Source organism: Schistocerca americana, chromosome 1 (assembly GCF_021461395.2).
Source record: "Schistocerca americana isolate TAMUIC-IGC-003095 chromosome 1, iqSchAmer2.1, whole genome shotgun sequence".
NCBI classification, from domain to species: domain Eukaryota; kingdom Metazoa; phylum Arthropoda; class Insecta; order Orthoptera; family Acrididae; genus Schistocerca; species Schistocerca americana.
In genome coordinates this window covers 177538987-177556807 of record NC_060119.1, presented here as the reverse complement: position 1 = coordinate 177556807, position 17821 = coordinate 177538987, and the positions used below count along the sequence as shown (strand labels likewise).

The 17821-nt window shown below is 43.6% G+C and overlaps 1 protein-coding gene across 1 annotated transcript in view; it reads left to right on the top strand.

Annotated features, from left to right (window-relative positions):
• The first annotated feature begins 714 nt into the window (after positions 1-714).
• LOC124614060 (WAS/WASL-interacting protein family member 3-like) overlaps positions 715-17821 on the top strand; it is a 47660-nt gene continuing 30553 nt past the window's right edge. The window contains exon 1 of the mRNA XM_047142916.1: positions 715-951. Within this exon, the coding sequence (XP_046998872.1) occupies positions 715-951 (237 nt within the window). The remainder of the gene's footprint in view (positions 952-17821) is intronic.

Here is a 17821-nt window from a genome sequence, read left to right as displayed (position 1 = left end):
AGTGCCTAGAACCGCTCGGCCGGCTCATTCACCGTAAGAATGAGAATTAAGACAAATGGAAAAATTCTGTACCAGCTGTCCAGTTTTAATTATTGTGGGTCTGAAATGCCTCCCGTAGTATACGCTGTTGTAGGGACCAATGTGAGTAACAGTAACATACGTGTGGCAGAACTCAGATGACCCAGTGATAGTCGGACTTTATAAGAGAACGGTGGTAGACGTTATACCGGATGAGAGCGAAATATGAAAACACTTAAGGATTCGTCAAAGAAACATTAGATCTACTAGAAAGCCAATATAGAGGAAAGGCGAATTATTAAATACTGTCAATTCCTAGAACCAACTAACAACTATTCTGCCACGTCACCTGTCCACAAATGACTGTCAGCTACAGACTCAGAGCTATTACATTTCAGGACTATCGAGAAAACATTGTTTCTAAAACTAATTTTGTACCCTAATTGCTGAAGCTGACATGAACACGACGACAATGGTAAGATGTATGGGCTTGTCTATTACCATGTCAGCCTCCTGCTATTTTAGGAAACACTTCATATTTCAGTGATAAAAAAAAGGTTTTCTGTGTAGGAGAGGCATTGAATTTTTCACCGAGCATACGCCCACTGGGAATAACACCTGCTGAATTATTGAGACGGTCTTCTGGTGCGCTTCGCCGTTAGTGGCGCTCCACAAACAATATTTGCGACAGCGAGCATGCTCGCCAGACTCGATTTAGCTGCTGCCACCCCAGCGCGAGCCGAGTGGGGAAAAAAAGCAAGCAAGGGGGTGAAAGAATGCGAGGGAAAGAGTGCGACGGCCGCCGCGGGAGTGTGTGTGGCGCAGCTCGAGCCGAGGACACCTGTGGCTGCGCTGTGCCGTGCGTGCCCGCATCTGCGTGCCGTGCGTGACGCGCACAACAGGTACCGCACGCACGGAGCCAGGCCAGGCCAGGTCAGACTACAGGGCGCCTCCTGCACCGTCCAGGTTGACTATCCACGGAGACGCTCAGAAGAGAGCTAAGAAAAAGGCGACTGGCTAAATTTGTAGCCTACTGTTAGGCCAGTTTCAGGTGCTTGAAGTAACGCGAGTTCCGCCAACATAGAGATTTGCGCAAAATACACAGCGTGATTTTTACAAAACCTATATGTGACGGTGTTTGGCTGAGTTTAAATGCCCGAAAATGTCCTAAAACCACAGGAAGAAGAGACACAAAAAAAGATCATAAAATCAGTTGTGGGACCACGTTGTCAGTAAAATTCATTGCAGTCGAGGGCAAACGACGAACAAACTTAACAGTTAAGGTAACTAACAAATCGCCAGATATGGTCAGAACGGGAAGGAAGTTTCACGCATATAGATTAATTACAAATGGTTAAATCACACTCATTTTAAAATCTTAAGGACGATACAGATAACGTTACACTACATTTAAATCACTCGATGAAAATGAATGAAAGTGGAGAAGCATGTTATGTTACGTTAACCGGGGACCGAGAAACGACAGAGAGGCTCCGTTTCTGCCGCAGTCGCAGTGGTCCGCAACCCCACGACGACTACCGCAGTCCACTTCACCCCTCCGCCGCCCCACACCGAACCCAGGGTTATTGTGCGGTTCGGCCCCTGGTGGACCCCCCAGGGAATGTCTCACACCAGACGAGTGTAACCCCTATGTTTGCGTGGTGTAAGCGTACGCGGAGAACTTGTTTGCGCAGCAATCGCCGACATAGTGTAGCTGAGACGGAATAAGGGGAACCAGCCCGTATTTGCCGACGCAGATGGAAAACCGCCTAAAAACCATCCACAGACTGGCCGGCTCACCGGACCTCGGCACGAATCCGCCGGGCGGATTGGTGCCGGGGACCGGCGCTCCTTCCCGCTCGGAAAGCCGTGCGTTAGACCGCTCGGCTAACCGGGCGGGCTGCAGAAGCTTGTTACCAGGGTCTAGTCGTGCAGTGGTGCACAGTGAGTTCAACGTCATATAGCCTGAGCTCAGAATGGCTACACCGCCATTGGCGCTGACCCCAGAACACGAGGCAGTTGCAGGAATGGGAAAGAGAGAGAGCGAGAGAGAGAGGCAATCAGTGAGCAGTTACGGTGCATTGTGGTGGTGTTCATTACAACAGGGCTCGGAGACGGAGACAACATCTGATGACTTCAGATGGGGAAGAATCATCGGAAATTCCAGGAGCTTGGTATTGTTCACAGCATTGTTCATGTTAGAATCAGGCATTGCTGCTCGAAAGAGTTGAAGTGGTTGACCACGGGAAACTACAGCAGCAGAACTTCGCTACAATGTGTAACAGACAAGAAGGGACTCACGTCAAACAGAAGGTGCAATTGTAACCATATCTAAGAGGGCTGTATGGCACGCAGTTTCACGCTCCACAGCGGATCTGCGATAGCATGGCGGTGGTCATTTTGCCCGACAACCAGTGCGTTGTCATCCCCTGACCACCACACATCGGCGGCAACGTTTGCAATCGTGCCAATAGGAACATTGTCGAACATGCTCGTTTTTGTTGTCACAGGTGTTATTGTGTGGGGAGGCATGATGTACGGGAATACTTACCTCCAGAACTGTGAACACGGTACACTCACCGAAAAAAGTTATTGTGACACTTAACCCCTTTCCCATGTGCCTATTTTCAGGAGTCCATTCGGCACTGATTTTATTTTCATGCATGTCAGTGTGCAACCGTACCGAACAGCGCAGGTGGAGAGCTCTTAGAATATACCGCTACTGGACTGCCCTCATCGTTCTCCCGACTCAAAGCCCTTCGAGAACGTATAGGATGCGTTGGGGAGGCACATTGTAGCACGTCTACATTCACCAACGTCCATCCAACCGTTCGCAACGGCGCTAGTGGAGGTATGGAATGCCCTACCACAAGAACTGCTAACCAGCATTGTGACCATTATGGTTGAACGTTGCAGAGCATGAGCTCCTGTCCGTAATGGTCACATACCCTATTAAGGACCATTTCCCGAGTTTTTAATGAGCAGAGGGTGTCATAAATTGCAGTGACTTCAATGTAATCATCGTCTTTAAATAAAAGTGCCATTTCTGTTCGTCTGATTGTGTCTGTCTTTCAGTTATCTCTTACATCGTATTGTACTGTACTGTACCTTTCATTTTGTAAGATCAAAGTTCTATAGGACAGTGTTACTTGGTAGTGGCACCAAAAACGAAGCTTACTTTCATCCTTAAGTTAGTTATGTCTTTTATCAATGCCTAGCGATATGTTTAAATCATTTATTTCACATTAATCAGTCAGAGAGCACGTATAAATAACGATGGGACTGCACCACTAAAACCCTATTGTCGAAGGAGGATTTTACATGGAAATTGTAACGCACTGTCCGAAATAATTTTTCTGATATCTGATTTTTACTCTCCCTGTAAATATTAGATCGTATATGCTTTACAATCTTCAGATATGGAGATGATCTAGATTAATATAAAATTGTAAAAAGAACTACGGACAGCCAAAATCGCTATAGTACAGCATTTATTTTGACTACCGGTTTCAGCAAGCTATGTTGCCGTCTTCTGATCTTACGCAATACATTTCAATGAATCTCGTCCATGTGCATATTATACCATATCACAACATAAAAAGGCATCACAAGAACATGAAAACATGCGATATACTAAGGTTTTCGTCATCTTGTAATGCCTTTTTATGGTGTGAGATTCGTTGAAATGTACTACTAAGATTCGAAGATGGCAACATAGCTTTTTATGAAAATGGTTATCAAAATAAATGCTGTACTATAGCGATCTTGGCTGCTTGAAGTTTTCAGTTCTGATTCCAAATATTTGATCGACGAAAACAAATATTTCACGAACGAAACTCAGTGTGTGGAAAAAATCTCGTGACTGTAAATTAAGTCACATAAACGAGAGCTCAGTTGCGATACAGCATACTGAATTTTGTAACTACTCTGGAATCTTAATCGGGACGAGAAATGTTTAAATCCCCATTCACTAACCCTTATTGTGATTTTTCATGATTTGTCTAACTTCTGCAACACTAACGCTGTTACAGATCGCTAAGGAAGCCCACGTCCGATGTATTTCCCCATCCTTGTACGCTCCAAATTAGTTCTCAGTCTCCGCTAATTTTATTATTGACGTTACGTTGAACTTCAGACTTCTTTCGGTGCCTTGTTATATCTTACAGACGAGATTCTCTATTGAATTCTCCATAAGTAGATTTTAAAATGCCTTTGTTACCTATTCACAATGTACATTAGTCCTCTGTCTATTGACTTTGACATTACGCTAAACTTCAACCTTGTTTCTGTGCACTGATATATCTTACCGATGAGATTCTCTGTTGAACAGACAAAAACAAAATAGTGCATTAAAATGAATATTTACAGTTCGCTGTTTTACCTATTCAGAGCCGGACGGGGTGACTGAGCGGTTCTAGGCGCTACAGTCTGGAACCACGCGATCGCTGTGGTCGCAGGTTTGAATCCTGCCTCGGGCATGGATGTGTGTGATGTCCTTAGGTTAGGTTTAAGTAGTTCTGGGGGACTGATGACCTCAGAAGTTAAGTCCCATAGTGCTCAGAGCCATTTCAACCAACCTATTCAGAATGTATTCGCACGCATATCTTCAAAAATACCAATTTTGTCGCGAACCGGAAATTCTTCCTTAACTGCTCGATAGATGTAACAGCAGGCCATGTTTTATAACTTCATACAGCAACATACTGAGAAGCACACGAAGTTCCGGATTCTCTTTTAAGGATGTTAGCAAAATTAATAGGCGCACTCAGATACTATTCATTTCATCTATGTATCAACTGATTTATGGGATGTAGAGAAAACGTAAATGCCTAAAATGTGTTGTCAGCTATAATGCAGTAGTATCCTATGGTTATAAAATAAATTAGAAAACAAATTACCACAGTGGTGTGTTCACTAACATGCTAAGATTATGCAACAACTACATCAGCTCTCCTTGTGTTTCGGGTGCGTTCAGTTTCCGCCTATGGTACAAGGCGTAGTCGGCACAAGAATCATTGGTCGTGTGCTGATTTGTCATGAAGAAAGATTTCATGCATGTCAGTTTTTTGCACAGCATGTAAACAATAGGTCTAATCGGGGCACGAAACGGCATTGCAAACTGGAAAGCAGCAAACGAAAAATTTCAGTATATAAATATTTCTTTCACTTCGGTGGATGAATCACAGCGTGCGATCTTTACAGTTCGCGTTTATTTCAAATGATACTGTTGGGAAGTAAAACAAAAATTTGATTTAGCCTTACATTAACAGTTGTATATTAAAAAGTTTTGGATACAATTAAGATAAGTGTTGACTACTGTTGTTAAAAACGTGTTGATTGAGAATATCAAACCGAAACAGTAATAGTTTCATGGAAAGAAGGAGATGTGTACATTTAGTTATAAACATATTATCTTATCAATCTGATGAAAATCATGCAAGATTTGGGATTTTTAGAAAGCAGGATGTCTTTGCCATCCTATAAAATTCCGATCGCTATTTGAGTGGTTCTGGGGGTGACGATGAAGAATACACAGAAGCGCCTACGTAGGAAGAGAACGCTACCCGCTGTTCATTACGGCGCTCGGCCTCTCCGTGAGCCACAGCGCTATACGCACTTATCACAGGGGTGAAAAAAAACGCCTCCAAAAACGTTTCCGTGTAGTACAGGCGGATTACCAGCACTCTGCAGCCTGTGAGTAGAAATTAATTCCACGCAATTTTTTTCTCCGGAGTTTTCAGATGCAATCTGGTGCTGAGGGAAGTGGGGAAAAAAGGAGGCAACGCCGGACCGTAAGGGCCGCAAGGTGGTATGTAGAGAGGTAAAAAAAAGAGAATGAGCGGCAGCTAGCGCGGCGCGCTTAGTGTGGGCGAGGTTAATCTGTTAGTAGGAGGGATTTAAAATTATCCGGCTGCTCGTTTGCCGCTTTCCGGTGGCTCCCCCTCGCGGCCGCCGACTAGATAGCCATCTGGCGCACCGCCTCGCGCTATCTGCGGCCGCAGCACTTGTTAATGGCGGCGCCTGCCTCCCTTATCACGGCGCCGCAGCGCGCCCCACCGCCGCGGCAAACCGCTCCTGTTGTTCCAGTGCCGCCGCGGCTGAAAAATTGGCCGGAAACAATGAAGATCAGCATCGCAATTTGCCGCTGCTCTCGCACTGCGTCGGCAATTAAGCGGACGGCTTACCCCGCAAAGGTTCATATTTTCCCCTGGCGTGCAGCTACCGTAGCCATGCCGCATCTCTCGAGCCAAAACACTGCAGCTCTCCGGTCCCAACTAGTTGACAACGAGGGGGATACGAATACGACAAAATCCCCAATGAAACCGGAGAAGTTCTGTTAACAACAGTGTTATTAAAGCTATGTTCTGTCGTCTTTTATTGATTACTAACTGCAGTGTCCAGCGTTGCCCGTGAAGTTTAGTATCAGCTACACAATGTGATTGGCTCTGTGTCTTGTTGATACCCAGAGTAATGCAGGATGCATGGGAAACTGCGATCACTTCAAATAGAAGGGTATATTTGAATCACTGTGTGTCAACGGAGTACGACGAATGAATATGTTTTCAGCTGTATGATAAGTTGCACCATTTGTAGTTGCATTTTATGATAAGCGTATCATATACAGAAGAATGGAAAAGAAAATTGAGGTTTTGTTAGATGACGATCAGCTTCGCTTTAGGAAAGGTAAAGGGACCAGATAGGCAGTTATGACGCTGCCCTTGATAATGAAACCAAGGTCGAAGAAAAATCTTCATTGGATACGTCAATTTACAAAAAGCGTTCGACAGTGTAAAATGGTACAAGATGTCTTCAGTTCTGAGAACAATGGGTGTAAGCTATAGAAATAGAAGGATGTACACAATATGTACAAGAACCAAAAGGAAACAATAACATTGGTACAACAAGGACGTTTTGTGTAGATTAAATGGGTTTAAAACAGGGATACAGTCTTTCAGTCCCCCTGTTCAGTCTATGCAACGAAAAAACGGTGACTAAAACAAAAGAAAAACTGAAGAATTGCATTAATATTCAACCTGAAAGAATTTCTGTGGTGTCACCGCCAGTTGTACAGCCGACTTTGCTAGCGATGGTTCCTGCCTTCCTGCCTACATACGCTCTCATTTGCAGAGACGATAGTTTGGCATAGCATTCAGCTACGTCGTTTGCTACGACCTAGCAAGGCGCCATATTCAGTAATTAGAATGAATTCTGAACAGACAATATTGTGAATCATGTACCGCCAAGAGCGACGTTCATCATTAATGGATTAAAGTTAAGTATCAAACTAGCTACGTCCGCTTTCTGAATTCTAATTCCTTGTCATGTTCCAGACCTCACGTCAGTATAGTTCTTCCCTCCTCATGCCAGCCTGAGTGAGCTAAAAGGCGTACATTTCGGCCTCCATTCGTAACACGGTGTTGGCTCTTCTGCGAACACTACAATGTCAATGATAAGATTCGCCGATGACGTTACTATTGTCAGTGAAAGAGAAGAAAAATTACAAGATCATCGAACGAAATGAACAATCTGATGATTTCAGAGTTTGGATTGAGTGTAATCTCAAAAACGACAAAAAGTAATGAGATGTGACAGAAATAGAATAGCAAGAAGCAGAACATCAAAACTGGTGATCACCAAGTAGAAGAAGTTAAGGAATTCCGTTACGGTAGAAATTAAATAATCGATAACGTACGAAGCAAGGAGAATATAAGAGGCAGAGTGGCACAGGCAAAAAGGGCATTCCTGGCCAAGAGAAGTTTAGAAGTCTCAAACACAGGCCATAATTTAATGAAGAAATTTCTAAAAACGTACGTTTGCTGCACAGCATTGTGCAGTAGTGAATTACGGACGTATGGTAAACAAAAACAGAGGAGAATCGAAGTATTGGAGATGTAGTGCTACAGAAGAACGTTGGAAATTAGGTAGGCTGATAAGTGTATCATTTGGAAAATTCGTCTTCTATTTTTTCAGGTCAGTTTTCAGTGATTCAACCAGAGCTGTGTTTGAACTATTCGAGCATTTTACGACACCGTTCGGGAAATCTCGAGTTCTCTTCGATTTTTTGATCGGCCAGCGATCTAGTGATGTCTACTTGTCATGTATCCAAGACGGGTATCGCCCTGTAATTTATTCTCACTACAGGAATTACATCACGATATATTTCATCTGATAGGCATTTAATTTTTCATGTATTTTCTTCACTATTTCATCTGAATGTAGCAGTAAATCGGCCAAGAATTTTGAGGAAAATGGGCCAAGTACTTTTCGATACGTTTGCTAGCAACGATCATCCTTTATCTATTTTGTACATATTGTGTACAATAAACAATCTATAACCTACGTCCGTCAAAATGTTCGTTAGAGGATCGTGTAGAAATTTGAAGTAAATCGTCCAAGAACTTTTACAGATTTTTGGTAACAACCTTCCCCCCTTATATATTACATACGTATATGTTTCAAATCAGATTACGAAATCTTATGTAGACAATGATCTTCGTAACGTATGAAAAATTTCATCAATATCGGAATAAAACTGAAGCTTAGCATGAATTAAAACAAACAAACGGACACCATTCTTTATATATACAGACTGAGCAGAAACTAAATTTGATTCTGTGTTCGAAGTACCTGTGGTGCAATATCTCATGATATTTTCTTCTTTCGTACTACATTAATAGTTTATTGAGTCAATATAAATGTACCGTCATTATTTTTCCACCTGTGTCCTTATAATAAAAGAAATAATTATTGAATCTTAATTAGATGAAACCGAAAGCGTTGCAATTTCATTAAGTAATTCACCTCTGAAATTAAAGACACTACAGGTTCCAAGAAAAGTTCTCATAAAATGTACCATTTTTTCAAATACCTTCAGTTTCAGTACAAGTGAAACACCACATAATCTGAGCATCTGTGATTATTGCGTATGGCCGAGCGGTTCTAGGCGCTACAGTCTGGAACCGCGAGACCGCTACGGCCGCAGGTTCGAATCGTGCCTCAGGCATGGATGTGTGTGATGTCCTGAGGTTAGTTAGGTTTAACTAGTTCTAAGTTCTATGGGACTGATGACCTCAGACGTTAAGTCCCATAGTGCTCAGAGCCATTATTGCGTATGAGGTTGTAAATATGACATCAAAACTTGTATCTGTACAACTGTATAACTGAGCTGTGGTGAAGACGGTGCAGTTCCTGTCGTCAGCATTGCTTCTCCCTGGCTCTACGCTTCGCACGTCTGACATCCACAGAGTTCATCCGTAACGAAACACGAAATCATAAGGTAGTAATGCTGAAGACCAGTGATAACAGCACTATTCCTTCGCATTGAAGAGGGGGTAAAGCTCATGACTTCACTTATCACGAAATCACACTAATAACCAGTCTTTTCCATATTCACTGGTCATTCGCACTTGACCCGAGGACTCTCCTAATCCTCTGAAGTTTTCTTTGAGACCAATAATAAAAGTAAAAGTGGTGAATACGTTCTACTCAGAAAGAAATACGAAATTCCATAGGAATGGTAATCATTTTAGTTCGGCAACGAACGGATTAACTATCCTCCATGTATTACGAAGTGTTGAAATATACAAATGAAACAAACTTCGTTTTTCAGTAACAGAAAGTAACAAAATACTTGAACAGCTTGGACATACATCGCTCCACTAGATAATCTCCATTTGAATGCGACACCAAAGTTAGTACGGCTTAGAACATCGAAGATGTTCAGCTGTAAGAAGAGAATCTAATTCTGCTACAATGTTCTCGTTGGTTTAGCAATGAACTACTTATGGAGAAAATTATATCAGTTACAATAAAAAAATATTTTAGCGCCAGTCATCTATATGTTCTGTTTGGTAATCCTTACCTGAAATAACAGTCTGAAAAGTGCAGTACATTATAAAAAACCCTTGGATACTGAATGGGAAGGGCCCGCTATGACAAGAGAGCAATATTATTTTTCCATTTCGTGTACCAGGTAGATCACAATCATTAGCAGCATCTGAGGTTTTTAGTTTCATAATGTGTGACGTGATACGTATGAAACCTATTTGCTATGCAAAGTTCGTGTGGTAAATGTAACCATCTGATAGGCACCTTCAGTATCTAGATACTCTCCTCTCTCAGACATAAATGCTGCAGATAATGTTGTCACAACGACGCTGCTAACTTTCTAACCGCTTTACATTATCATGTACTGAAGAGAAGTGATCATTAGCCTTAGCACAGACGAAGGTGGACGTTCATCTTGGCATTGTTTCCACTACTTAAGGAATCGTCCTGAGCCACGGCCGCTCAATAGCCGTCCACATCTACTATCCATATCCAAACTCTCCAAACCACAGCGAAGTGTACGGCAGAGAGGTTTCTGGGGGTTCCATTCGTATCTGAAGTGCGCTAAACAATTAATCTTGAATTGCCTCAGTGGACGCTGTAATTAGTCTAAATCACATAGCACGGATAGCAAGCAAGAATTCCCCGTGAACAGGTAAAATCACCGCCGGCCGAAGTGGCCGGGAGGTTCTGGCCCTACAGATGGAATCGCGCGACCGCTACGGTCGCAGGTTCGAATCCTGCCTCGGGCATGGATGTGTGTGATGCCCTTAGGTTAGTTACGTTTACGTAGTTCTAAGTTGTAGGGGACTGATGGCCTCAGCAGTTAAGTCCCATAGCGCTCACAGCCATTTTTTTTGGGGGGGGGGGGGGGGTTAACATCACCGTTTGGCATGTACCCTGCTGGCGAAAACGTTCTGTCACGTGGCTTTCATGCACTTGTATCCCGCTCTAGAAGAACAGCGTAGCTACTTACATGGCGTTTTTCAGTTTTAGAGTTCGTCTTCATGTCTGTGCTCTAAGGTGTGCGGAGAAGAGAGGTAGTCGCATGGACTAGTCCCCTTTTTTCCCAATATTGGTGAGATGGTTCTAAGGGGATGGTGAAAATGTCATGACTTTTTGCTCTTCAGCACTGATTGACCAATGATTCAAATGTAGTAGAGGCTGTCCGAACTATTCAACGCCGCTCTCTGTACTGCATACTTTGATTACCATGTCAGTAAAGGCCAAGTTGGCTTACTCATGTTAGTCTCTCGACAAAGTGGCGTCTGAAAGCCCTGCTCAACCTCGGCGATGAAGTGACCTATGAGTGAGCCACCACGATGTCGGCATAATAACAAGCGTTGACATCGCCTATCTTATCCATCCTGTGCACTACTGACTCTTCGAGGGTCAATATAATCTCTAACATTGCAATTAAATCTAGTCGCCCTTCCACTACACAATCTATACAATGTACTAGTCATCGACGCATACTGCTATAGTAACGTGAGCACATAACAGTTTTACAGGACTGTAATCTCGTCGTTTTGCTACAGACGTTACGCACTGGTCCCACGGCGTCCTTTTTCGGACTGCGTAGTGCAGAGCGCCAGAGCGTCGCGTGCTTTCCGGTGTCGGCCCGCTGGGACAGGAGCGCATTACCGGCGCGGGACGCTCACCACGTACATGTTTCATGGCCTGCCGCTGAGGAAAGGGATTACCTCAGTCATCTCCTCCAGGACGTACGCTGGATGCACTATGCCCTGCTACTGCCCTCGTCCTTGCCTGTCCACGTCAGGACACGTCAAGAAATTTCCAGACTGAAAACTGCTTGCTGACTGACGCGAAACTTGAAATAAGGGCAGCCGTTAAGCTTCAACCAGATGCGCTTTACACTTCGTCTCACGTTCTCGTGTTTCCTGCGACTTTTAAGACTCACACCTAGTCTTCGGCGTGTTTAAAAGCTTTAGCGGCACTTGTTGCTATTAATAATGGATGTGCGTAATTCTCCCGCAAGTTTTTACATATGGAAGGTGACAGAAAAAACTTTGTCTTTCTTTTTTTTACATCAGTCTCCTGACAACAATCTCTTCATCTCTGAGCAGCACTTGTATCCTACATCCTCACTTATTTGTTGGATGTATTCAAATCCGTCTTCGACTACAGTTTTACCCTCTACTGCTTCCTCTTACCGTGGAAAATATTCCCTGAAGTGAAACTTCCTGGCAGATTAAAACTGTGTGCCGGACCGAGACTCGAACTCGGGGCCTTTGCCTTTCGCGGGCAAGTGCTCTACCATTCGAGGTACCCAAGCACGATTCACGCCCCGTCCTCACAGTTTTACTTCTGCCAGAACCTCATCTCCTAACTTCCAAACTTCTCCTACGCAGGAGAGCTTCTGTAAAGTTTGGAAGGTAGGAGATGAGGTAGCGGCAGAATTAAAGCTGTGAGGACGGGGCGTGAGTCGTGCTTGGGTAGCTCAGATGGTAGAGCATTGCCCGCGAAAGGCAAAGTTCGAGTCTCGATCCGGCACACAGTTTTAATCTGCCAGAAAGTTTCATATCAGCGGACACTCCGCTGCAGAGTGAAAATCTTACTCCGTTTTACGAGATACAAACGTTCAAAGTTCCCTCTTTGAACAGGAAAAATACGCCCATAAGATCCGATCTGAGGCGAAACCTACACAATAAAAAGTAGGAGCAAATATCTCAAATTTTAATGGCAGTTTATCTAAGCGTTCATCTAGAAATCTCATCTTTCCGTTTCCTAAAATCTTTATATGTTACCGAGAAACACCCCAGAAACATGGTTCTTGGGCACCAAAATCCAGCCGTGGATTCCAGAACGGTTATGCACAGCAAATGGCTGAAATTTTTACTGTATTTTCGTAAGTTCCCGTAAGTCTTGCTTTCATTATTGCTCGGTGCTTCAGAACGGCTTCTCCGCTGCCTGTACCTTACGCAAGCCAAACTGATCGTCATCTAACAGATAATATTCCTTTCCACCCTTCCGTATATTACTCTTGTCAGCAACTTGGGTGCATTGACTGTTAAGCTCATTATGTGATAGGTCTTCTAATTATCTGTTCTTGTTATCTTCGGAACTGTGTGAATTACATACAGATTCTACGAACCAGCTTGAATATTTGTTTAGTTGGCACTTTTCCCAATGGTCTAGAAATTCCAAAGTAATATCATCCTTTTGCGTTATTTGATATAAAATCTTTCAAAGCTTTGCTAAATACTGGATCCCGTATTCTATTTCTTCTATCACGTCATTGCAAAGTTCTGTTTCTCCTAGAGACCTTCACAGTGCTCTTTCCACCTATCCGCTCTATCCTCTGCGGCTAACTGTGGAATTGCGATTGTACTCTGAACGTTGCCGCCCTTGCTTTGATATTCGCCTTCTTGATTATTGCACCCTTAATAAGGTCGTCGTGGAGGGCATGTGGTCGCTCGCACACACACCGTTTTGTCAAAATTTGAAATTTCTTCATTATTAATGAAGTTAGTGAAGTTGTGATTACATTACTTTGATAAAATAGCAGGATCTGAAGGGGAAAATCGTACTTATGATTAAAGCTTCATTGTACTTGTTGCATACAAAGATCGGAGGACTTCGCGGATGTTTATACACAATTGTTAGACCAGTGTACCAATTAACTTATTGAAAACATTATTTCTGTATAAGCTGCATTAAACTGTGTAAGTCGTGAGCAGTAACGTTTAGATTTTCCTGTTGTACTCTTTACTGTCGAACTTGTAAACTTTTCTATCTTCTTACGGCTAACACTTCTCCATAAAATAATTTTAATGATTACATTTCAGTTGCAAAATAACCTATAATGTAATGTTCTGCGGCCTTGCTGTGAAGATGTTGTAAAAGTTATAAACTAAGTGTAAAGATATCATTATAATGAACCATCGCTTTTCTAAATGAATTAGAAAGAACTATACATGAATGATAAGTAATCGCAGAAATACTCGTAACGCGAAGTCGTTGGGCATTAAAAGAAAAAATCTGAAAGAACGAGAATTTTGGTATTTATACTCGTAGCTGCAGAGGTATTATCGTGCCGGTATGCAGGTAAAGTTGTTCTGAACCCCATGGTTAGTATGAACACTGCACGCGCCTTACAGGCGTAGTCCTATTGACCTCTGAAGAACGGCAGTGGAATACCTTTAGGGTCTCCTTGAGTATTCTCTTGTTGTCTTGAAGTCCGCAACTTCGCAGTTGTTCGTTCCAGTTTGCTTATTGCTGATTTTTGGACTGCATTAGGTTCTCCTTTACCATAACTTGCAATTTGAACTAATTGTCCAAGACGCTTATAGAAAGATTGGTTCAAATGGCTCTGAGCACTATGGGACTTAACTTCTGAGGTCATCAGCCCCCTAGAACTTAGAAATACTTGAACCTAACTAACCTAAGGACATCACACACATCCATGCCTGAGGCAGGATTCGAACCTGTGACCGTAGCGGTCTCGCGGTTCCAGACTGTAGCGCCTAGAACCACTAGGCCACTACGCCCGGCGCTTATAGAAGGACTTACGGAATGACGTGGCTATGTAATATGGGATAACGTGGCGTTTTTCACATCGCGAAATCAGTGCCAGAGTGAATGGTGTGATAACGGATAGAAAAAAAGAACGAACTGAGGAATTAACCACGAACCTGTGTATTAATGTGTCTGACATTTATCGACTTAGCCGCCGAGCGACACTACTGGAATATAAAACAATTACATTATGTACTGTGATAGTGTCTAATCGGCGGTTAAAGGCGAGATCATCCACAGGTAGCAAGCAGCACGCCCAGAAGGATAATACGGCTGAAGGTATCAGCTATGGCCTTCTTAAAGAATACTTTCAGAGTCAACGCAAAGCGATGAGTAACCAGTAACAATCTATGCTTCAAAACGAAAAGCAGATAAAACAGTAGACTGGTGTTGTAAGACGTAGTGAAATATTTCCATAGTTTGAAACTTAATAAGGGAGCTGTGAGACATAGATGTTACTCTTTCTGTATCCCTACATTTTTGCCGCGCTTGGAGTGTTAGAACAGTTCACGTACTATAACGGATAAAGTCTACTACAGTTGAGGGGGGAACTCTCAGAAGAGCTCTCAAGGAAAGGCGTGGGCAAAGCCAGCAGTAGAAGTGCGGATCGGAGGAGTCGCGGCGCTTTCTTTGAAGCCGCCGGTGCCCGCCTAGCATCATCTCCGCTGTGTGTGCTGTAAATTATTCTGCCTTCCCGGGACGCCGGGCGAGGCGAGGAGAGGAGAGGAGCGGAGCGGTGAAGCAAGGAAACCGAACTGCCGGCGGCGGCTCTCCGCCAGATAGAGACGCCCGTATTTACTTTAATTCCGAGTTTTAATTAGTATCGGAGTGGCTTGCAACAACACCTCAAACGGCAGGCGATAAATCAAGAAACTGCGGGACCGGATTTGCGGGCTGGTGTTTAAAGCGCGCGCCTCCTCATTCCCGCTTGGGGGGAGTGCAGCCGTGCGGCCGGGGGATCAGATCAATAAGGCGGTAGTCACGCGGAGCGCAGTCCGCCTTAATCCCACCGCTTAGCGCTCCGATCAAGAAATCCCCACCCAGGCGCTGGCGCTGCACCAGGCCCGACGGCGCGCGTCCTCTGCTGCGAGCCTGCGGCGTCGAGAGAGACGATGCTCGTTGCAGAAATGTTCGTCGAACTAATGTTCGTGAGATCACGTCAGTGAAACAAAGTGGAACACAGCATGAGATACTAATAGGGGCATTTCAGAATATTTTTCAAAAATGGTTCAAATGGCTCTGAGCATTATGGGACTTAACACCTGAGGTCATCAGTCCCCTAGAACTTAGAACTACTTAAACCTAACCAACCTAAGGACATCACACAACACCCTGAGAATATTTTTAAAGCTGGATTTATTACTGAGTTGAACAGTGTTGCCCAGATGGGATTCAAACCCAGAGGAATCTAACTGACGGAAAAGAAGTGTTGACAGACATAATTTTATGAAACCGAGTTATATAAACGCGTGACGTCAGTTCTTTCAGATCTCTCACATACCTTATTGGCCCCGACAGGCAATTAATCCACCACCTTCAGTGCCGATGTACAAAATCAATCGACCTCCAGAGGGAATCTAAAATTAGCGAGTATGGAAGGGCTGCGGGTAGGGGGCGCCAGGTGGGAATGTGAGTCGGTCATGGAGAGCGCCGAGACAGTCCGCGCATTTGTGTCCGGCGCAATTGTTAATATACCTGGAGTCCCCGGGTTCGAGACCTGCTCCGTCACAAATTTCCACTCGTCGCCGCTGATTCTGTATAAAGTCTATGTGCAGCTGACCTCATCAGTTCCTTTCCTCTCCAGTCCTTTCCAATCCTTTCTTTTCCTTTCTCCCCCTCCCCCCATCCCCACCTTAAATGTACATAAATTGATAGTGGTGAATAAATAAAAGTGAAGGTTAAGGAAGCAATACAATGAGAAGATGGAGCGAATAGCAGAAAATAAAGTCAAACTATGCGACACGCGATACTTTCTAATGGAAGAGATACATGTGGCCACCATTTGTGACAGTTATAAAGTAAGTTATTCTTCCGTAAAGTGCCTTTTCATGCAGAACTACGCCGGCCAGTGTGGCCGAGCGGTTCTAGGCGCTACAGTCTGGAACCGCGCGACCGCTGCGGTCGCAGGTTCGATTCATGCCTCGGGCATGGATGTCTGTGATGTCCTTAGGTTAGTTAGTTTAAGCAGTTCTAAATTCTAGGAGCTGATGACCTTAGAAGTCCCATAGTGCTCAGACCGATTTTGAACCATACAGAACTACCATTCTGGATCAGCACCTGAGAAAGATCCTGTGGAATCTGGTTGGCGGAATATCGTCGCCGACACCCCTTATTTCACTCCAAAGCTTGTCTCATGATCTAGCTCAGAATCTGGGCGAGAATTTTACGTGGGCATATGACGCGTATTATGAAGAAGCGCGATTCAGGTATCCGTCTGTTCATCCTAAATTAGCTTTCCAAGGACTGCAGTAAACCGTTCCAGACATTCGTCAGTAAGGTTCGTTAAACAACGTCACGCCGTTATTCTTATGCGTCCTCATCCTGCTGACGCAGTAACTTCATCGAAATCGGTGGACAGTTAAACACTAACCTCTCCTTGCTTCATTTTTCTCACACAGCAAGGTCGTCGCAGCAGCAGCCAGCTTGGAAGGAGCAGTGTTGGCGCCCCATCGGGCCACCCTGATTTAGATTTCCCTTAGGGTCCCTAAATCGAACAAGATTAATGCCGGGATGGTTCCATTATCCTTATTTCCTCTGTCCGATCTGAGCTTAATCTTCCTTCCTTTCTCCTTTTTGATTTCGCCTGAAACATTTAACGGGGGAAAACAGACTGCGCAGACATGATAAACACAGAAGATATAATTCGTTATAAGAAATACAGATAGAAATCACATTCGAATTCACCATCCTTAGAAAGCAAGGATAAGAATGTTTATGCAGTAAAGTCTACCTTTGGATTATGGTAAAACACACTGACGAAATGGAAACAACAACTTCCCATATCTGTATTCCAAATAAAACGTGTAGACTGTTATGAGACAGTCTCGAAATTTCAACTGCTCTTGGAAAAATCGTTGATAGAGACAAATCGAAACAATTTCTCACATACAGAACAGTTCTGAGCGGCGTAGTGCGCTTGACGTCAACTTGTAGGTGATAGCCAACAAGAAAAAGATATTTCTCATGAAATTCCAATAAACAGGGAAACACTTTTATCTAGGCCATTATTATTTCTAAAGTCACCATCACTTCAGAATCTGCTTCTCTTTGAAGTGCGAACATGATCTATATATGACCGATAGAATCTTCTACCAATTCCGTCCGTAACGTCGTGGCTTACGTGTCTGTTTCTGTACAGTAAGACATTCTCGAAAATTGCACAGACGTGTCAAACTCAAGTAATAAGATTAACATGTAAATATTTCTCTGCATTTTC